This window comes from Octopus bimaculoides, chromosome 6, assembly GCF_046866305.1.
Source record: "Octopus bimaculoides isolate indiv1 chromosome 6, ASM4686630v1, whole genome shotgun sequence".
NCBI lineage: Eukaryota > Metazoa > Mollusca > Cephalopoda > Octopoda > Octopodidae > Octopus > Octopus bimaculoides.
In genome coordinates this window covers 47550565-47573603 of record NC_142933.1, presented here as the reverse complement: position 1 = coordinate 47573603, position 23039 = coordinate 47550565, and the positions used below count along the sequence as shown (strand labels likewise).

At 30.0% G+C, this 23039-nt stretch overlaps 1 protein-coding gene across 7 annotated transcripts in view; it reads right to left on the bottom strand.

Moving 5' to 3' along the window:
- Positions 1-2134: 2134 nt before the first annotated feature.
- The window catches only part of LOC106873461 (neuronal acetylcholine receptor subunit alpha-10), a 370303-nt gene continuing 349398 nt past the window's right edge, over positions 2135-23039 (bottom strand). For all 7 annotated transcript variants that reach the window (XM_014920832.3, XM_089353834.1, XM_089353835.1 and 4 more), the window contains 2 exons: positions 9496-9614; positions 2135-5913 (listed from right to left, as the gene is read on the bottom strand). In XM_014920832.3, the coding sequence (XP_014776318.1) occupies positions 5452-5913; positions 9496-9614 (581 nt within the window). In that variant the 3' untranslated portion in view covers positions 2135-5451. The remainder of the gene's footprint in view (positions 5914-9495; positions 9615-23039) is intronic.

Below are 23039 nucleotides of genomic sequence, written 5' to 3'. Positions count from 1 at the left end.
AGGTGTATATATTTACATACATACATACATACACACACGCATATATATACACGCGCAGATGCATACAAACACACACACACACACATATATATATATATATACATGCATACATCTGTATGTGTGTATGCATGTGTGTGTATGTATATATATATATATATATATATATATATATATATATATAATTATACAGTATATGACACATTCCATTTAGTTATGATTTCAAGAGCTTGGGAGCTAAAAGGAATTTCCTTAAACTTGTTTTGATGAGATACCCACTAAAATTCGATATCTTGATAAGTTACCTACTATTTAACTATTATCTTTAACCTTAATTTTAATGTACAACTATCCGTAAGCAAGTTTAAGTATGTCTAAAGACACAAAATGTTCTTGAATGTGACGGTATATGTATATGAATTAAAATATAGTGTATAAAAACACGTACACATCATGTAACTTATCAGATACATGCAACTACTTTACATAAAACATATTTAATCCCCAAAAATCTAATATTTAATCTTTTGCTCTTTTATAATCTATTTCAGTTGAATAATAAAAAAAAACTATTAAAAGTAAAACGAGAAGCAAATGCTCCATTAAATGTTGTTCTACTTCACATTTTTATCACCTTACACCACTAGCACATTATAAACTGATCCACCTATTTTAAAACTAATGTGTGTTTGATACGCTAAACAGCATATATATAAATCTGTGTGTGTGGTCGTGCGTGTGTGTGTGTATAATATATATGTGTGTATATGTGAGTGTAAGAGTGTATGCATGAATTTGTACATATATATGGAAATATAAATTTATATGTACACACACATACACACACACACACACACACATATATATATATATATATATATATATATAAATATATATATATGATATACATACATACATACACACATACATACATATATACATACATACATATATATATATATATATAGATAGATAGATAGATAGATAGATAGATAGATAGATTGATAGATAGATAGATAGATAGATAGATAGATAGATAGATAGATAGATAGATAGATACATGCATACATAGATACATAGATAGATAGATATAAGTATTACATTCGCTATTATAGAGAGATAGCTGGAGAGACGGATATAAGTATGTTATAATAGAAGGTAGTACTTTTATGAATTGTCTTTACAATGCCCAGTTAAAAATAAAAATAGTTTCTTAAGGAAAGGGAAAATTATTTGGAAATGAAAACTTTAAAATTTAAAAAAATTTACTCTTCGGTTTTTCTCAATCGTGGGATAATGTTTTAATGTCTCATATTCTTAGGTTGGCCTTGCATTATCTATTGCGCTATGAATGTTCCCGATGATACTCAGCAGAGAATATGTATAGAATTTCAGTATACATACACTCAAAGAGAATATATATTTGCTTAAAGATTTTTAAAAAAAATTCTAATGACGGAAATTATTTTCTAAATATATTTCATATTCGCAATTGGCAAAGTCAAATAAGATATATATACATACATATATATATATATATATATATATATATATATATATATATATATTAATATGTATATATGTGTGCATATATATAAGTACATATATGTATATATATATATGAATATATATATATACATATATATATATATATATATATATATATATATATATATATATATATATATATATATATGAATATGTATATATGTGTGTATATATATACGTACATATATGTATATATATATGAATATATATATATATGTATACATGTACGTATATATATATATATATATATATATATATATATATATATATATATATATATATATATATACATATATATATGTATATGGGTTTGTGTGCTAGTGTGTGGGTGTATGCACTTGTATTTGTGTGTGTGCACGTGAGTATGTGTATACACAAGTATAACGTACAATGTGTAGTAAATTATAAATAATTACAAATATGAACTTATGCTTATAAGAAATAATGTGCACATAGGTGCCCATAAAATACAGAAACACACATGTGTACGTATGTAGTGGCTACATACATATTCATGCTTGATTTTAGTTTTCTATTTGCAGATTTGTCATTGTAAACATTTTCCTTTATTTCTCTTATTATTTCTTCCTTTCTTTCTTTTCTATTTGTTTTCAAACCGTGAAAAAAGTAGTTTGCAATAACCAATATACCGCAGAGAAAGTTTCCTTTCCAACAAGTACGATTACACATTCATTCCTACTGCTTATTTTGTTTGATTTCATGAAGAAAAAAATGATCTCATTTCTTCATAAACACATGAGAATTCAATTTAACGGCATAACAATCAGTAATGACATTAATAACAATAGAATAGCTTTTATAGTTTACAACGCTCTTCGTTTTTTTTCTTTAAATGTACTGCAATGTTTAGTGTATCTTTAATACATTTTCATTAAATGGTCTTTGTATCTGGCAGATTTATTAAAAGGACTTTTTAATCATCAGTTATAAAGACAGCGTTTAACATTTGGATATCGATATCTCTATATATTCGTATATCTACATATATGCATACATAAATACATAAATTTGTATGTGTGTGCATTGTTTATATATATATATATATATATATATATATATATATATATATATATATATATATGTATATATATATTATATATATATACCACACACATATATATGCGTGTGGGGGTGGTGTGTGTATGCGTGTGCTTCAGTGTGTTTGTAAATTGATATATACATACATTTATTTATAGATACATAGATATGTATATATATATATATATACATATACATTTGCATATGTATATATGTATATATATACGTGTAACTATAACTTGATAATTAATACGAGATAATTTTTGCATGTATGTATATATTTAAAGATACATAGAGATTAACAATTGCTTATACACACACAAACACACACACACGTACACACACATACATGTATATATATATATATATGTCTTATATATATATATATATATATGTATATAACAAGTAACGTTCGTGTTAGTTATTCTTTATCAATTTTTGAATTATTTCGTGCTCTTTAATTTTACACATCGATGCGTTCGATTTCCGAGGGTGCTTTATTTCAATCATAAAATCGTCTTGCATGTCTGGAACTAATTTAGCAGAACTGCATTTTACTTGTCATCGTATTTTCAATTACCGCTTTCACTTTGTTTTTGTTTCTTTTGTCCGTTGAACAAGAAAAGTAGAAAACTGAGGCAGAATTATTGTAATTGTATTCTGCTTAATATTTTAGAGGTCTTTTTACATGGCAAACACCATTCTATCTCAGATTGCTGTAATGTAAATTTGATATATATATATATGTATATATATATATATATATATATATATATATATATATATATATATATATATATGTATGTATGTATGTATGTATATACACATATACGTTTTCTGTATCTGGTTTTCGTCAGCGTGCGTTCGTATATATTATAAGTGAAGCTACGCATTAAGTTCATTTAAATTTATGAGTGTGTGCCAATGTATGTCTTTTATCAGTATATGTGTACTTACATATCATCCAGGCCATCACGCTGGAAATTGTTTAAATTTCTTATTTTGCTCTCTTTGATATATAATTTCGTTTTGAAAAGATGGCCCTGGACAACAGGGTGGACGTAAAATGAAGTCTCACTTGTGAAAAGATCAAATCATCAAATTGTATACATGACTTGTCACTTGGTTTCCGTTTTATCATTTGTTTGAAATGTTAAATTGAAATTTCTTAAGGAACGGTTCCTCTTGCTTGTCCTCTGATATTATTCAGCTTTGTCTCAGAGATAAGATAGGATATTGAATTAAAACTAAGAGATTAAATAAACGTGCATATATATATATATATATATATATATATATATATATATATATATATATATATATATATATATATATATATATATATATATATATATATATATATATGTATGTATATATATATATATATATATATATATATATATATATTGTAAAACACATCTAAATACTTCTGTTTCTAAATATACTTTTACACACAAGAACTGACACATGCAATATAAGTTATTCATATATGTATAGTATTTTACGCAGTAAAATGCCAATAATATTATATGATCACCTTCTATCTAACATATCATTTATAAAATAAATACAAAGCAACATTTACAAATACTTATGTATTCCAATTATTTAGGTGGAATCATTTATATGAAAACTATGAATATTTCATTTGTTTATATTTTAAACCTAATATGCTACACATTCATTCAGTTAGAATACGTTTACTACGAATAAATATGGGCAATATACAATAGATTTATAACTTTTAAATTACGGGCAATTTGACACTTTTATATACATGAATGTATTTATGTATCAATTTGTTTCTTTTTCTCTCTCATATCCACATGCGCATGCACACATATATGTTTGTGTATATATATATATATATATATATATATATATATATATATATATATATATATATATATATACATATATATATGTTTGTATATATATATATATATATATATATATATATATATATGCGTGTTTGTAAATATATATATGCATGTATGTATATATATATATATATATATATATATATATATATATATATATATATATATATATATATGCACACACCCACTCGTATATGCATACAAACACACATATATCTGCATATGCATATATGATATATGTATATATTTACTCACATATTCATACATTTGAATTAACTAAATACATTAGTGTATATCCATGTTCCCCTACAGTATATCTATCAAAGTCTCTCTTTTTGTTCCAACTCTCCCTTTTGTACAAACACGCACCATTACTTTCTTTCTCTTTATATACATATATATATGTATATATATGTATATATATATATATATATATATATATATATATATATATATATATATATATATATATATATATATATATATATGCATGCGCGTGTGTGTATACATACATATATGATATAATACTGCATATATGTATACGCATACATTCTACTGGCTAAATTAATACATTGCTATATAATATTACTCTACGTATGTATCAAGTTAAATATTACATATATATATATATATATATATATATATATATATATATATATATAAGTATATATCGTCTTACGCACACACAAATATATCTCGACATATACACATACATAAATATGCTTGTAAATACATATTAATGTAAGTGTATGTAGAGACACACACACACATACATTAAGATATATGTGAGTATATGTGTGTGTATATAAATATATATCTGTGTGGTTAGAGCAATATATTATAAATATTATATCAATATAAATTGCATTGAGAATTTAGAGGCAAAGAAGGTGTAGGTAGAGGACAAGAAGAAGATTACAAACGGAAACCTCATGTTAATCCATGCAAAATGGAAGCCTGTTTTGTCTTATTTTCTAACAAATATCACTAGAACCCCAATAACGTTGACCAATACGTACACGATAAAAAACAGTCTATCTGTAACGCAAGCTATCACTCGCCATTCTCGCACCAATTTTTCACGTTCTTCCAATTTCATTTTTTTTTCTTGGACTTTATCCAACATTTCCCGGATAGCTTTGACCTCTTCGAGAATGGCAGAGCGCATCAGAGACTGTCTATCATCATGTTGTTCTATGACCGTATCAGGAACCGAGGGTTCAAGTGTATCCGATGATGCAGACATTTTTTCGTCTTTATTTTCAAGTAATCGCACCTTCGCAAATTTCGCATCGGCTGCAGGAAATTTCTTGTTATTTTCGCCAGTCACCTTTACATTCCAATTTCGCATTTTGGATTGTTCTTTATGATTCTTGTCCATCACTTGGTCGCGGAGAAAAAGGACACGCGCTATTCCGTCAATCATAACCTGAAGAAAAGAAGTTAAATTGCAAGGTAAATAAAATAACGTTAACCTAATATGTGTTTTACCAAAACGTTAATCAAATAAACCAATGGAACCGTTCACTTAATGTTTTTAATATTCAAATATACAATTTAATACATTCATATGACACTCAATTTTTTTCTGGGAATTATTCTAAATTCGATGTATGTATTCAAAATGAAATTAATGCATTTTAACATTTTTTTGTATTTATAATTCTAAATGAAAAGAAACATTATATAATTAAATAATCAGTATTCCTTTTTAAACCTGTGTAATCAAATATGCCAATAATCTTGTGTTATTAACCGAGCAGATATATAGCCGAACTACTAGGCACAATCAACCACTTTACTATTTCAGAAAACCACATGCTAAATTAGGAGCGTATTGCACTGTCTGTATTAATTTTCAGTGGAAGTGGAGAGTGACACGCATTGTTCTTTTCCAATTCTGCCGTCAAGACTTGTATACAAGCACATTCTGGTGTGAACAGCGAAAAACGAGAAGGTGGACTCGGTTAGAGTGTGAAATTTCTTGATACTGTGGTAGACAACATGTTGCAGTGTTTGCATATAATTCTGCGTGTATGCATTTTGATATTTCTAGTGGCTGAAGGCGGCGAACTGGTAAAATTGTTAGAAAGCCAGGCAAAATGCTTAAGGATGTTTTGTTCGTTTTTACGTTCTGAGTTCAAATTCCGCCGAGGTCGACCTTGCCTTTCGTCCTTTTGGATGTCAACAAAATATGTACCCAGTTGAATACTGGGGTCGATGTAAATGACTTACCCTTCTCCAAAAATTACTGACCTTAAACCAAAATTTTAAATCAATATTTCCCGTGGATGAGTTGGAGAGCAAGTTGTTGCTTAGCTCTAGTTTGACATTGACACAACATGTATGAATAAAGGTGTTCTACCCATGATAGTTCCGTCACTTTATATAAATAAGGATACGTTATGCAATTTGCCCTTTCTTTGAAAGGTGTAATTTGAGACAGATATGGCTTCTAATTGTGGAATCTAATGGGGTTTTGTAATTTTTATATGTAGCGTTAGTGATTATGAAGTTTGGAGTTTGCTGCCGCAATAAATTGCGCCCCTCGCAAATTCAGTTGATTAGGACTTGTAAGATTATGTGTTTTGAGAAAATGGAATAAGAATAACAATAGTAATTCAATATATAAATTGCTGAAATAGTTTTCATGCCATTCGCTTGATTTTATTATCGTATCAAAATTGCATTGTACAGATATAGACCTTTTGTCACATAATTCGCATAACATCGAACATATATAATCCTATATTTTGACAATTTAATGTTTGATAACAGACAACAACGGTATAAAATTCCAGTATAATGAGATATATGCTACATGATTAAAGAGGTTTTCGGACTTTGCGGGTACATAAAGGTGAAAGTATCTATAAAACATGCAATAATGCATGGGAAAAGTAAGAGTGTCAGATAGCAACATAGCAACAAGTTGATTACGCTGGTAGTTAGTTGTAATCTCAAAGTTACACGCATGCATATGGGGTTACATGGTCTCTCTTCACTTACTCTGGAGAAGGTTAGCAGCTTGAACGCTTGAGCAACTCTTTTCAGAAATACACTGTTCAACTCTTGGCTATAAAATTTGTTTTAAATATTGCCTTTTTTGCCCATTTTCTAGACAACATGCAAGTATGGACCTCACCTAACAACGTACTCATACCTCAAGTCAATATGCACATGCCTCAACCAACAACAGCCCTGATAGGACAAGAATTCTCAATTAAGTTAGTTGCATTCCAGCTTGAATGGTAGCACCCTTGCAGGAGAAAGCAAAATCCGCAGAATCGCCTGCGGATACGCCTTGTTTGAAGAGGTCGAGGAAGTAAAGAATAACGACAGACTGAATTTGGTGTTGCAGTAAATGAACAGATTGAATTGGCATGCCAAATAACTCGGCAACAGTCTAACAAAGGTGTAAAATTTTACAGATTTTGGCGTATAAATATCGGATGTCATACAAAGGGTTGGAATATGTGCTGTTTTAATCGTCTTGATAATCGCTGAATTTGACCAGGTTTGGTGCGATTGTGAGTCTTCGATTTTCCAACCACTCTCTGTTTCCCTTGCTTTATAGAATTTAGATATACTATGTTAAGTTTGATTTTTGAATGGGTATTACGAAAATAAAATGGATAGTCCGATGGATATGGTTGTCCAATCAAGAGATGTAGAGAAAGCATAGTTTAGATAATATTTTCTAGATTTTTCTTTGATATTGTGAGAAGTAGAACTTTCCTTAAATGGAATTTCTGCGCCATAAAAACCTTCTGCATTCAGATGTTCTCTCCGATTCCCCGTAAAACAATTTTCGCACTTACACCGTCAGTGTAAGTGCGAAAATTTGGAACGTATTAGTCCTCAGTCTGTCAAGCCTCACACAGCACCAAAGATCTTCATTCTTCGATTTTTGCTTGTTGAATTGTTATTGATCTATACAGATAGGTATCTGAATTGTTTCTGCTTTTCTGGGTTAAGGTTTTCTGTTTTATTGGAAAGCCATTAACGGGCCTACAATTTTTAAGATGTGTCATTCCTTTAATCTACAAAAGGCTGGAGACATTGTCCTATTGCTTGTGATCTAGTCCTCTCCGGAACTCAAGGAGCACAGTATCAACGACAAATTTACGAATAGGTTAGCCAGTCTCATCCAGAAATGGGTTAAAAGAAAGCAGTCTTTGAAAGATTGAACAGAGGCGGCAAACGTAAATATTGCATTCGTTATATACTATCCCTTGGTCGTCATACCTTACCCTATTTCAAACCTGGTAAGATTAGAGCTTCCGATGTTCTGCTTCATGTAAAGGAGACGTGTTGAATTGGTCAAACACTGCATCTGTACTCAAGAACCCCATCTCCGAGGTTTCCTTCCTTGCTTCATCTACAAAGATTTTTAAATAGTGAGTGGGTGTCTTGTTCTTTGTGGGGCACGTCCTTTCACAGCTCGTCTCTTTGAAAGAGCTGCAGTTCTGAATAAAAAAAGGTTAATATTATGGGCGCTTGGCGTTTGGAGTCTTGTGCAGTGCTTACAGACCTCTACTACTTGAGGAATGTAGCCAGTGGAAGATACGCATTGGTTTCCATATCGAGGTGAGGAATAGCGACCACGGGTGACTTTCAAAAATCTCTGGCCTTATGGTATGGTCTGGCAGTGAATTTCATGTTGATATATTGGTAGTTGGCAAAGGACTGGTGTTAATAAATCAAAATTTGCAGCATTGAACGTATGCTAAAAGTTATTATTAATGTACATTTTCAGAAACGGTGAATTATCGAATTATGTGATCAGTGGTAATAATTTATGTTCTTTCATGCTCTGAGTTAAAAATTCGCTTGAGTTTAATTTGACATTTTATGTTTTTAAGGTAAATACAAATAAGTAACTATTATACAGTGTGATTAATGTAATTAATTGTAGCAAATTTATAAATAATCTTATATAATTTTCATCCTGGCACAATATCAAAGGCATTAAAAATTTTGATATAAATTTTTGTGAAACAATACTTACTGCACGCAGCCAGTACGGTGCTCTATGCACACGTACACCACGGAAAAACATATTCGCAACAACACAAGCAAATACTGTGGATAGGGTAATCATCACCATACTAAGGCAAAAATATGCACCTGAAACGTAAAACAAAATATTTAGTAATATTTATTCACACAAAATTTCAAAACATAAATACCGCTTCTCTTAGTCTTCAAATTATCGTAGAACGTTTGCAGGTTCTATTCTTCCAAAAGTATTCGAGAATTTAAATGTATAACAGAAAATACTTCCCCATATTTTTACAATTTCATAGCAGGAACATATATTTTAGATATTACAATTATGTTATCAATTAAGTAGCGGCGTTGATCATCTAATATATATTTTTAAAGATGTATCTGTTATAATATTTGAAAAAGGAAAAGTAACAATTCTCCTAATATGCACAATGTTCTCTGTTCAAGACTGGAATCTTTTGAAGATTCGCACTAGATTTTAGTATATATGCAATCGTTGTTTACTAATTTGAAACTGAAGACTCTTGAAAATTTTGTCCACTAAAACACAAAAACTACCTGAAATACTAGAAGCTTGTATCTGTTTCAAATCGACCATAGGTTTTTTTTTTATATTCACAAATTTATCACTAAACTATTACTGGTTTACTAATAGCTTTAGTGTTTTATAAATTACTTTGTTATGTTCCAGACGACGCACCGCCATCCGCAGCTGACACAAAATTCTCCAGGCAGTGACCCATGGTCTTTCGAGAGTAACGGATACCTTAAGGATATGCCATTGTTTATTTTATGAAAGATTTACATAAATGATATAACTTTATCATCGCGATATCATTTTTTTGTTTAATTGAATTCATTAACATTCCAAACAAATTTCTAAATATTAATTTTAACATAGAATTTAGTCACTATAATTTACAACTATTCACAATGGACAAAACATTTTTCAAGTTTAAGCCTAAGTGGGTTTTTATTTCCTCTTAATTTTCTGTTGATTTTAAATGAGGAAACTACACCAGGAAGTTATTTTGTAAAAGAAAACAAACATGAACAAATTCCATTGATTAGATACAACTTGCAAATAGCGTTTTTACTGGCTTACTACTAATTTGACGCAAATTAGTTGATAAAATATAAAGGTTTGATAATAAATTGAAGTAAAACGAAACATTACTAAGGCAAATTATAAATATACATAAGATACAGTTCTAATATCTGAAAGAAAAATGAAGAATTGCATTTTGTTCATTTGATTCTATAGCTTTAACGGATCATATCTTTTAACAGTCCATAATAACTATCTTGCTGACTACATACAAAAATGTACAAAAAGGTAAATAATAAAATAAAGAAAAGAAAATGCAATTATAATTGATCAAACGGAAAAGGAAAAGGCAAACAATGAGTAGATAAACAATCTGTTCATAAAATCTATTATATAATACATGATCTCAGACACGATATCTACTGCATAGACCTTTTAGTTGTCATTTCAGTTGTGAAAAATAAAGTAATAATAATAATAATAATAATGATAATAATAATAATAATAATAATAATAATAATAATAATAATAATAATAATAATAATAATAATAACAACAACAACAACAACAACAACAACAATAATAACAACAAAAATAACAACAATAACAATAATAATAATAATAATAATAATAATAATAATAATAATAATAATAATAATAATAATAATAAAAATAATAATAATAAACTATCAGCAGTTCTATCAGCTGTATGCACATTTTAAAGGCGCGATTATCTTGCTTAGGATTGGGGAACATTAAATGGGTTAAAATAAAATATTTTGAGTGTAATGCATAAGGACGCTTTTATCAAAGACATAGTCATGAAACAAATAAGTGTTTTTATTGTTTAATGTTCCCTTTATAAGCTGCTATTTAAAAAATATATTGACATTTGACTTTGAAGTTTATTTTAAATTATAGGTTTAATTATATCTGAGCAAAAAAAAAAAAGAAAGAAGCTATACTGTTAGTATTTAGGCTAAATGCAGATATAATGAAGATGTTTATTTTCTAATAGAATATTCTTTAAAAAATTTGATTAGTGAATAAAATGACAGCATAAAAAAAAATTCTGCATAATTGTGATGATTATTTTGTGACAAATTTCTTAAAAACCATAAACCTCAACGGCGAATTTACTTTTTACTAAAAGGTGTTTTGCAATTTTATTTCAAATTAGTTATATTCTTCTTCCTTCTACCCAAAGTAAATTTATGCTAATAATATAACAAGAGCTTTTAGAAAACTGTTAAATAAACATATTTATTTCGTAACCAACGAACAATGGTTTCAGAACAAATGAAAGCCTAAGAATGTTACTAATATGTTTTGTTCATGATGGATCTGTGGGGGCAATAAATTTTACTTGAATATATCTTTCGGTAACACCTAAAAAAGATCCCCCAACATTTGGTCTGCTTGATGATACTTGGTACAGTAAAATTTGTGTCTTTCCATCCTATTCCCCATCCAGTAAAACGTAATATCAACGCCTTGCTGGAGTAACTAAATGTGTACTTTCAAATGCAAACCGACAAAGTTTATTAGTTTTAGATACGCGTGTGTTTTCGCGTACTTTTTTGATGAACATGCATATGTTACTTGTCAATATATTAAACAATACGTCAATATAATTGTTTCAGGTTTATAACGACCAATTTTACTTACACGCGACATACAATCGCATTCGAACATGCATGCAATTTAATATCTGAATATAATAAATTAAATATTACTATACATTAACAAATTATAGATCGATGGGAATACACCTACAAATTTCTGAAAACAATTGAGATATTTTGCAAGAGTGTTGAGTGACAGAAATAGTGCTGTTTCATTCTTGCTGTTATCACCTTGATGTGACAAATTTATGTCAAGCTATAAATCATTCACGACACCAAACCACCTTCTTTGGTCATCATAATGTTATTGATTCTAAACAATTTTCAAATCAATATAAGGGGAAGGCTTTATGGGGTTTCTGGTACGCATTTCTCATAATTTGCCCATAAAAGTGTGTTTGCATAAATATCACTTTTCATTACACACACACACACTCGCATTCTATATATATACATATATATATATATATATATATATATATATATATATATATATATATATATATAGTATGTATGTGTGTGTATATATATATATATATATAAGTAATGTACATACACGAAGCTTTTAATTTCTGTTCTACTTTAATAGAGTTTCTTTAACTCATCTCTTTGTTTCAAACATTCAGATAACGAAATAGATAATTGACAACCAAGTCTAAAATATGACTGCATTTAATTAAATGCTAAACTACATATGTTTCTCGAGTAAAAGGCACACGTCGGAAACTTTCCATTGACATTTCAGTTAGCTTGATAAGGGGATTGCTTTTACATGCAGCACTATATGTTTTAATATCTCTAAAAATTTGATAACTGGGTGTGGTCAAAGCCGCCAAAAATCGAATTCATTCCATTTAAGTTTTTGCCAATTGAAATTTTGAAATTCCTTTGAATTAACTTCATTTCAGATCAATGTTCAACTACACTCATGGCTTTTTTCTTATTACCGTTATAAATTCTATAACCTTAACCTTATTATTCGGCTCACTAAATTAAGACTGCATGTAACTACATATATAATATATGATACATAGTTATATGTATGTCTTTCAGTTTATTTGTACGTCTGTATGTGGTTCTAGGTGTGTGTGTGTGTGTGTGTGTGTGTGTGTGTGTGTGTGTGTATGTGTGTGCACGCTAACTCTACCCTTACTTCAAGAATATAAATTGAATCAAAACGTAACTTAAAGGGAAAATATAATCGGTGATATTATATGCTCCTATACGCTCGGATCTGACACCAAATTTTTGATGTAGTAAATATAACTTGTGTCTATCACATAAAGTAATGACAAGACTTGATATGGCTGACGTAGCACTTTTCATGTATATAGATGAGGTGGACTTATTGGACAAGCATTCAAGGGGAATGATTTTCATTTAAATACGAACAAAATGAAGTAAAAGAAAAGAAACATTTCTAGTGAACATACCCAATGCTACAACATACAATAAAAATGAATTTCTGCAAACAAAATTATCTTGAGTAAATGAGACAAACAAAGCAAAACAGCAAAATGTACTTTTGGCTGTAAATATAATACAACAAAATGCTCCGGCGCTTGCTAATACAACTTATTAACACCGCTTTCATAAAGCAAAGTCGATTTGTACATGTACTAAATCTATTTTTTTTAGTTTGTCCTTGGCTTTTACCGAAATAAATTAACAGTAACAATGTCGCAATAGAATACTCAGTATATATATCTGCTTGCTCGCCAAGATTTGTTATCATTCTTTAATATTCACCTAAGTGCGAAGACAATGAGCTAGCAGAACTGTTAGCACGTTGGAAAAAATGCTTAGCGGTATTTCGTCCGTCCTTACATTCTGAGTTCAAATTCTGCCGAGGTCGACTTGCCTTTCATCCTTTCAGAGTGGATAAAATATGTATTAATTGAGCACTGGGGTCCACGTAATCGACTTGTCCACTCCCCCGAAATTGCTGGCCTTGTGCCAAAATTTGAATTCGCCTAAGTGAATCAACGGCAATATCATATGACAACAGCTCTCGTTTTTTTGTCTGAAAGAAGACTACAGAAATTTCGATAAATAGGCAAACGTTACTACTTTCGTTCTGACTTCTTATGCAACTAGATGATGTTTCTGCTGCCGCCGTTATTACTGATATTAGTACTATCACTTACTGCTCCTGCTACTACTGTTGCAACGGTTACTGTGCTTACCTTGCTACTTCTGCTTTGTAGGTCTTTCAATCTTTCACACTGAAACCGCGTGTAGAGTAACTGAATCTTTCGTAGTCCTCCACTCTTTTCAATAGTTTGTCTCATTCCCTCACATATTCCAGACCGAGACTTACATACACTCAAAATACACTTTATATGTATCTAACCTTCAATACAATAATCTTTACCAAACCGTTTTCGCATCTATGGAATCAGCCAACTGTCCCACTGCAAGTACCTGATATACATCCACGTATCACACGGAAAACCCTACACCCAATATGCAATAATACTTCAAGTTAACCGACTTGTTGGAGCTCTGTCGGTTTTATGCCAACTCCCGTCGTATGTCCTCCTGAACATTCACAAAGAGTTGAGAGAGTGACTGAAACTAACTATATGTATGTGTGTAGAGAGAGAATGAGAGAGACAGAGAGTGAGCGGCATGGGAAGAAGAAAGTAAGAAACAAATAACTAAGCTAAGCACTCCGATTCGAGAACAAATAGGGCCGAATTATCTTTATTCTTCATTTGTAATTGACCAACTCATACTCAGAGTTATGCTTATTTGTACTCGTGTACTGATTTTCAATTTTTTATCATGGGCCATGAGTCAATTATTAACCTAATAGTTTGCGGAAACTGTTCAGTAATTTGTTACGCAAGATCATATACGATCTCAGCGCGTTTTCTATGAACGTGAAGGCGATCAACATGCTATAAACACTGAGTTTTGCTATCTAATACATACTCTCTAATTTTCTACTTTAACTAAAATCTTTTTTCGTTGACATTAACATAACCTAAAGTAAAGTTTGTATTTGCTGTCTGCTAGTTTCGTGTCCCTTTCCGTTAACAAAAGTAAAGCATATCAGTAAAGATGAAGGTTGTCGTGTGTTTGTGTGTGTGTGTGTGTGTGTGTGTGTGTGTGTGTGCGCGCGCGCGTGTGTGCATGCGTGTGCGCGTGCGTGCGTGCGTGCGTGCGTGCGTGCGTGCGTATGTATGTGTGTGTGTGTGTGTGTTTGTGTGTATGTTATGGCTGGCTATGTAATTATTAACGTCAAAAGGCAACTTAACTATTTGATAACAGAAGTTAATAACAAATAGTAGGCTGATATGATGGATTAAAATCATTGTAGACAGTCCCTGTACATAGCCACAATTGAGTGACTAGTACCAGCAAAAGGATAAAGTAGCATATATATATGTGCTTGTATTCGCGTGTAAGTACTTGGTCATAAGAATATATGTAATAGTGAAAAATACGTGTATTCATGACTTTCAAATAACTAAGCTTATATTTTATTAAAATTACAGTAATTGTTACTCTTAAAATAGTCAATGAATGAGCTGTAAATAATGAAAGATTGGCTACGGTTACGTATTGCAACATACAATTCAAAAGATAGATTCCCTATAACATTTTCGATATATTTAAACGAACAAATACTTTCTTTGCAATTAAACAGAATTGCAAAGATAGATGAAATTAGAAATACATACCATTTTTTATAACTGCTTATCTTGATGTGTCTCAGGCTGGTAGATGATGCTGAAAGATTAACTTACTTCTCACTGCCAATGTTCGTTTATTACCCACTGAAACATGTTAGAGTACTGCCACCCTCCAAATATTGGAGAACATTGACTAAACAAATGATTTATTCAATATCAAAAATTGTGCCATTCCATTAGAATCTTTTATCCATTAGACATATTTTAAATAAAATAGACTATCAGCACTTGAATATAAATGTTCCTTATAACTTCTTAGAACTTGTTTTACTCTTTATTTAGTATATATGAAAACAAAAGAAAATGTTTTGCCTTGGGTGAAATGATTAATTCAACAACTAAATTAGATATTTTATTTTAAGGTTTTATCCTCAAAGACTATCTAAAATTTGTTATTAACATCTCAAAATTTCAAACTTTTACTAAGTCAGTTTCAATTAGATCACTTTTCGGTTTACACTCTCATGATTGAGAGAGTCGATCTAAAAGAAGTCAATTTAAAATTTTCGAAATAAAGATGCTAACACTAATTTCACTGTTAAAAGCAGCAAGAAAAAAATATTTGGAAAATACCTTCCAAAACTTCTGGTTAAGATTTACTTAAGCGTCTATTTTGATTGGATTCAATTATCAAATTGATTCCCTCCAAAATATCCGCTCTGTGAAGTCAGCAGATACCACACTAGAACACTGTATATATATATATAATATTGCATGTATATACATTATATATATGTACAGGCGCATATATGTATATATATATGTGTGTGTGTGTGTGTGTGTGTGTGTGTGTGTGCGTGTGTGTGTGTGTGTGTATGTGTGTGTGTGTGTGTGTATAGATGTATACAAATACTCATATACATATTCATGCGCACACTCACACATACTTAAATCCATACATACACATGCACACAAGCACTCATATATATGCATGTTAGTATGGAACTGATAAAATGAGTACTCAGTATTATGGAGGTGAGTAAATAATCTTTTTTAATGTAATGTTTGTTACCTCACTGATATAAAATATTTCCTGCTGGCATCGATAAACTTTTTCAACAAGAATTCAAAATGCAAATGATAAACTGTGTGCTTTAATGCATGATTGCATCCGCATTTAGAGTTCTGTTAGGAAAAATACTCCCAGCAAGAAACATTTAGTACTAGAGAAGTAACAAAAATTCGATAAAAAAGATTTATATAAAGACAGACACATAGGCTCACAGACACAGCCACACACACTCCTACAAATATATAAACATATGCATATACACAAATTCATAGATATATGCGTGCACTTCAAGATAAGAACATATACTTGTAAGCACATGTAAGTTATATACCTATATATAAGAAAACTAAAGGTCCACGCACACTCATATAAGCACAAACAAACCTATATACAGGCACTTGAGAATTTTAACAAACGTTCATATATACGCGCTTACCTACATATCGATAAATGCAGTGTATACATGAAATGTATGCATACAACACACTCATATGTACACTTAGCCATATGCTCACATTTACATATATTAAAATGAACGTGTAAGACACTACTACAGATACTCAAGCATATGATAATATTATAGTCACACTCACAGATGCTTAGTAATATATATAGATATAAATACGAATATATCAATACACAAATGTACACACATAAATATATGAATGTACAATCACAAACGTATACACAATATAAATAGCGCATACATAATATATTGCGTATGTGAGAGTGTATAACGATGTATTTGAAAAACATTACTCAAACTATCTATTGCCTCTATATGTCGTACGTAATTATCAGGTATTTTTTAGTTCCATAATTACTGTGGCATGAAACTTTTGGATCTTGAGTCATTGATGTATGTTTCCGGCTGTAAATAAAATGCATAAATACTCTACTTTGTATGTTGAATTCTATATCTCCTGTCAGTACAATTTGGTCTATCACAGACACACACACACACACACGCACACACACACATATATTTGTGGGTGGGTGTTTATGTGTGTGTGAGAGTATATGAGTGTGTCTTTTGATTGTTTGGATGTATGTATGTAATTCGTGTACGTAGGCAAAATGTTGAAATACTGACAGAAAACAAGCTATTGGTATCTCGAATCCATCGTTCAAATAATTTTGCAATTCAAATTAATAAATCATCTGGTCAGATAAACATATCGAAATATAACAACAGATCTAACATATTGCCCCATATATATCAGAAATTCATGCCGAAAGAAAGATAAAATAAAATAAAGAACAAAATACACATTCAGAATTCAATAACCATTAAACAAAAAATGTAAAACAAAATGATAAATTAAATTAGAGAATAAGAAAAATCCGGACAATTTATTCAATAAGGGCTAAAAGATCACATTGACATGACAAGACATAGCAAGATACATCCAATTTAGATGTATCACATTGCAACTACATTAAACATTTGTTAAAATACATTTGGGATAAACTCAAGGTTATTTGTATCATAACCCAACAGAGACAGTTACAGTAAGGAGTAAGGCCCACAGAGGAGTTATTCTCAAGGTTTATTCCTATAATGACCTTACATAATAGAATTTGCAGTGTCAAACAGATGTACACAGGATAAACGGATGCTAACAACACACACAGATACAATTGAATAAATTTACTGCCGTACTGTTCAACATATATACATTGTCATAGCCAGGCTTATATACAGGTTAATCATATTTAATCAGTTAATCAGTTGTATTGTCTGAGTACATAGGCACAGAGGCAATGCAACTAGCTACACATTTAAAATTAGATACGCAAAGTACGATACATTAACATAGACCAGATTTGAAATTCATACACAAACATGTAATCAACATATATGCACAGATACATAACAACATAATTATAAACAGGTGACTTAATCCATAAGATTACAGTTAGTCACATATCTAGCAATATTCTAACAATATTCATATACGCATACACACACACTCACACACACAAACACACACACATACACACACACATATATATATATATGTAGTGGAGAATTAAAGAAATGTGTTCCTATGTATAAGTGAGAGTGTATTCTTAACATTAACATTAACATGCATGAATAATACAAAACACGTTGTCAGTTATTTTATAAATACATTCCAGGATGATGAAAAAAAACTTAATAGTGATTTTCCCTCCTTTCTACTAAGTAGATAATATCTTGCCTATTTCTCCAAGAAAAAAATGTCCTAACTTTAATCAATATAATAAATTATAATCTAAGAAAGTAAGAACTTTATATTTGAAATTATATGTATATATATATATATATATATATATATATATATATATATATATATATATATATATATGAAGCAGTCGAAAGAAAGCATGCATTACAAATTAAAATATGGTAATGGTGCAGAGCCATGCAGTGCAAAGGACAATGAGATGTGTAAGAAATTAGTGGGTTTCCTTTTTTAACGGAACTACATTATTGTATTTAATTGTAAGTTATTTGAAAGTTTCCTAGTGCAACTAAGAGAACCAATTCTTGTTAGTATGAGTATAATTTATACTAAGAGTATTTCTCTTTCACTTTGTATCTGTCTATGTATTCGTTCTTCCACTCTTTGTATACATACATACACGTACACATATGTACATATCTATCTATCTATCTATCTATCTATCTATCTATCTATCTATCTATCTATCTATCTGTCTATCCATCTATCTATCTATCTATCTATCTATCTATCTATCTATCTATCTATCTATCTATCTATCTATCTATCTATCTATATATATATATATATATATATACATGCCCCCGTGTGTGCTGTGCATGCATGTTGTGTGTGGATGTATACTGAGCACACATTTTAACATACGATGTAATTAATATTTTAACCAATGTTTTTACATCAGAAAATTAAAACTTTTTGATATGTAATATTATTTGCATAACTTTTACGTAACACGCATATGTATTTTATGTATGTCTCTCCCTTCATACTATCTCAAATTTACACACAACATATAAACACACACATATATATATATATATACACCCACACATATATATACATATATATATACATATATATATATACATACACATACACACACATACATATAGATACTTACATACATACATATGTATATATGTGTAATTATAATGCAAATCTTTCTACTAGAGAGAAAGCTTGACATTTTGAGCGAAAGGGCTAGTCGATTCCTTCGACACCAGTCTTAATATGAGATTTATTTCATCGAACTCGATAGATGAAAGGCAAAGTTAACCTCGGCGCAATTTGATCGCAAAACGTAAACACACGGACAAAATGCTTGCAGCAATACCGCCTTATAACGTACAAATAATAATATGAAGACAAAGAAAAATTCTTACTTTTGAGCCACTAATATATGACAATTACTGAACGCTGGAAAACATAATAAAGACATAGAGCGAGAACAAAGAAATAGAACGCTGGAAGACACACACACATACATAGATACATAGGTGTGTGTGTGTGTGTGTGTGTGTGTGTGTGTGTGTGTGTGTGTGTGTGTGTGTGTGTGTGTGTGTGTGTGTGTGTGTGTGTGTGTGTGTGTGTGTGTGTGTGTGTAAATATGTATCTATGTACGTATGATTAAGCATATACACGTGCACGCATATACGCACACATACATGCATACATACATATCTATATCTATATTGATATATATATATATATATATATATATATATATATATATATATATATATATATGACAGACCACAAACAATGAAGAGCTCTAAGAAAGTGATGAAAGTAGCCGAAATTTCGAGAAATTTTCAGTAAATCAAAAGTAATTTCGTGTAAGTGCTTGTCCTTTCAATTAGTTTTGTTTCACGATGGTATATCTCTAAATACTGGAAATCGCATCCACTGTCGCTTGTAATCATCCTGTCTTGTTTTCAACAACTAATGACTAAATAATCTGATACAGATCAGCCTTCCCTTAACTACACGAACTAAAACAAAAAAAAAAAACAACACCAGCGGTCGAAGAACAATACAAAAAACATGAACGGCAAAGTTTGGTAGTAAGCACTCCTAGTTGGAATTTTATGGTGGAGTCTTGGAGTAGCTATCTTTTATCACTAGATTATTTTCATTCTTGTTATTTTTCTTCACGTTTCTAGTATTACCGTGCTTCAACTATATGATGGCGAGCAAAACATCGCGTGAGCAAAATCTCAATGAAATTGAAATCTACAATAATGGGGCAAGTATAATAATAGCTTCGTTATATACATATATATACATATATATATATATATGTATATATATGTATATATGTATATATATATATATATATATATATATATATATATATACATATATATATACATATATATGTATACATGTGTATATTTATATATATATATATATATGCATATATATTATATTATACATATATATATGTGTGTGTGTGTTATAAGCCCGAGTACCTAAACAGTTCTAGGAATTACACCAAAGACCTATACTTGTCAAACACATTCATACGAAACTTGACAGCAGCAAACCGATTGTAGTTAGCAAAGAAAATTTTGTTGTTCAGTTCTAAATCTTACCACTCGTTGGTTACCTAACAACACCTATCCTCTTCGATCATCATGGACAATCTTCCGAAAAGTAGCGCATCTGCCCTTTCTCCTCTGAATAAGTCAGACAAATCTAAAATCTTAACACTCATGCATTCAATATTTCGACAAGAATTGATTTATGAGATATCCCGATGAGCACACTATGGTCTTGATATATATATATATATATATATATATATATATATATATATATATATATGTGAGTATGTGTGTGTGTTTGTGTACATATATATATGTATATATATATATATATATATATATATATATATATATATATATATATATATATATATATATATATATATATATATATATATATATATATATATATACATATACATATATATATGTACACAAACACACACACATACTCACATATATATATATATATATAGTGGAGGTGGAATGGCCCGTGGTCGTAGGATTGTAGTTTCTATTCCCAGACCGGGCGTTGTGAGTGTTTATTGAGCGAAAACACCTAAAGCTCCACGAGGCTCCGGCAGGGGATGGTGGTGAACCCTGCTGTACACTTTTACCCCAGCCTCCTAGGACTAAACGGCAGTAGTGTGTTCCCTTATTGGGATTGTCACATTAAGTTGACAATATACTACAACTTTATATATATATATATATATATATATATATATATATATATATATATATATGTATGTATATGTATATATGCAGCGTATATTTCTTACTGTAGAAAAATATAACATATGAAGCCGTAAATAAAAATATTAAAGAAAAGATGAAAAAGATGCAAATTCAGTTACGATGACATATTATACGTAGCGAATCACCACAATGAACAAATGATTGCTGTTTAACCGAGAAGGCATGCTTTCTCGTCTCACGAAGAGTAACGCTATTTCCGTAATATTTCCAATATTTATACATTGTGTGTGTGTATGTATGCACATATATGTGTATGTTTACATGAATATATATGTAGATAGACTGACCGACATACACACAGATAGATACATACATAGATAGATAGATAGAATTATGTCTGTATATATATATATATATATATATATATATATATATATATATATATATATATATATATATATATATATAAAGAGGAAAATGGAAAATCTTTTAGAATTATTTATTCGCCATTAAGCGTGTTTCATTTTCTAATAGAAGTTACAACATTGTACATGTAACAGAAAACATGTAAGATATCTCCTATCAAAAATTCTTCAGAGTATTATTTGCTACTCTGTCTGTAAGAATTTCTAATAGGCGATATCTTACATGTTTTCTATTTCATGTACAATTTTGTAACTCTTGTTAGCATTTGAAATATGGAAGGACGACTAAATAATAATAATATATATCCAATCTCCTGTTTTGATATACCAGTACGTTCAACTCTTATGCATACTTCACACAAAAACAGTATCTCCAAATTGATTTGGAATACTGAAAAAGCTGATGTGCTTCAAGAGGACACACCTTCGATTTACCCTATTTACATATCTACATAATACATACATACACATACACAA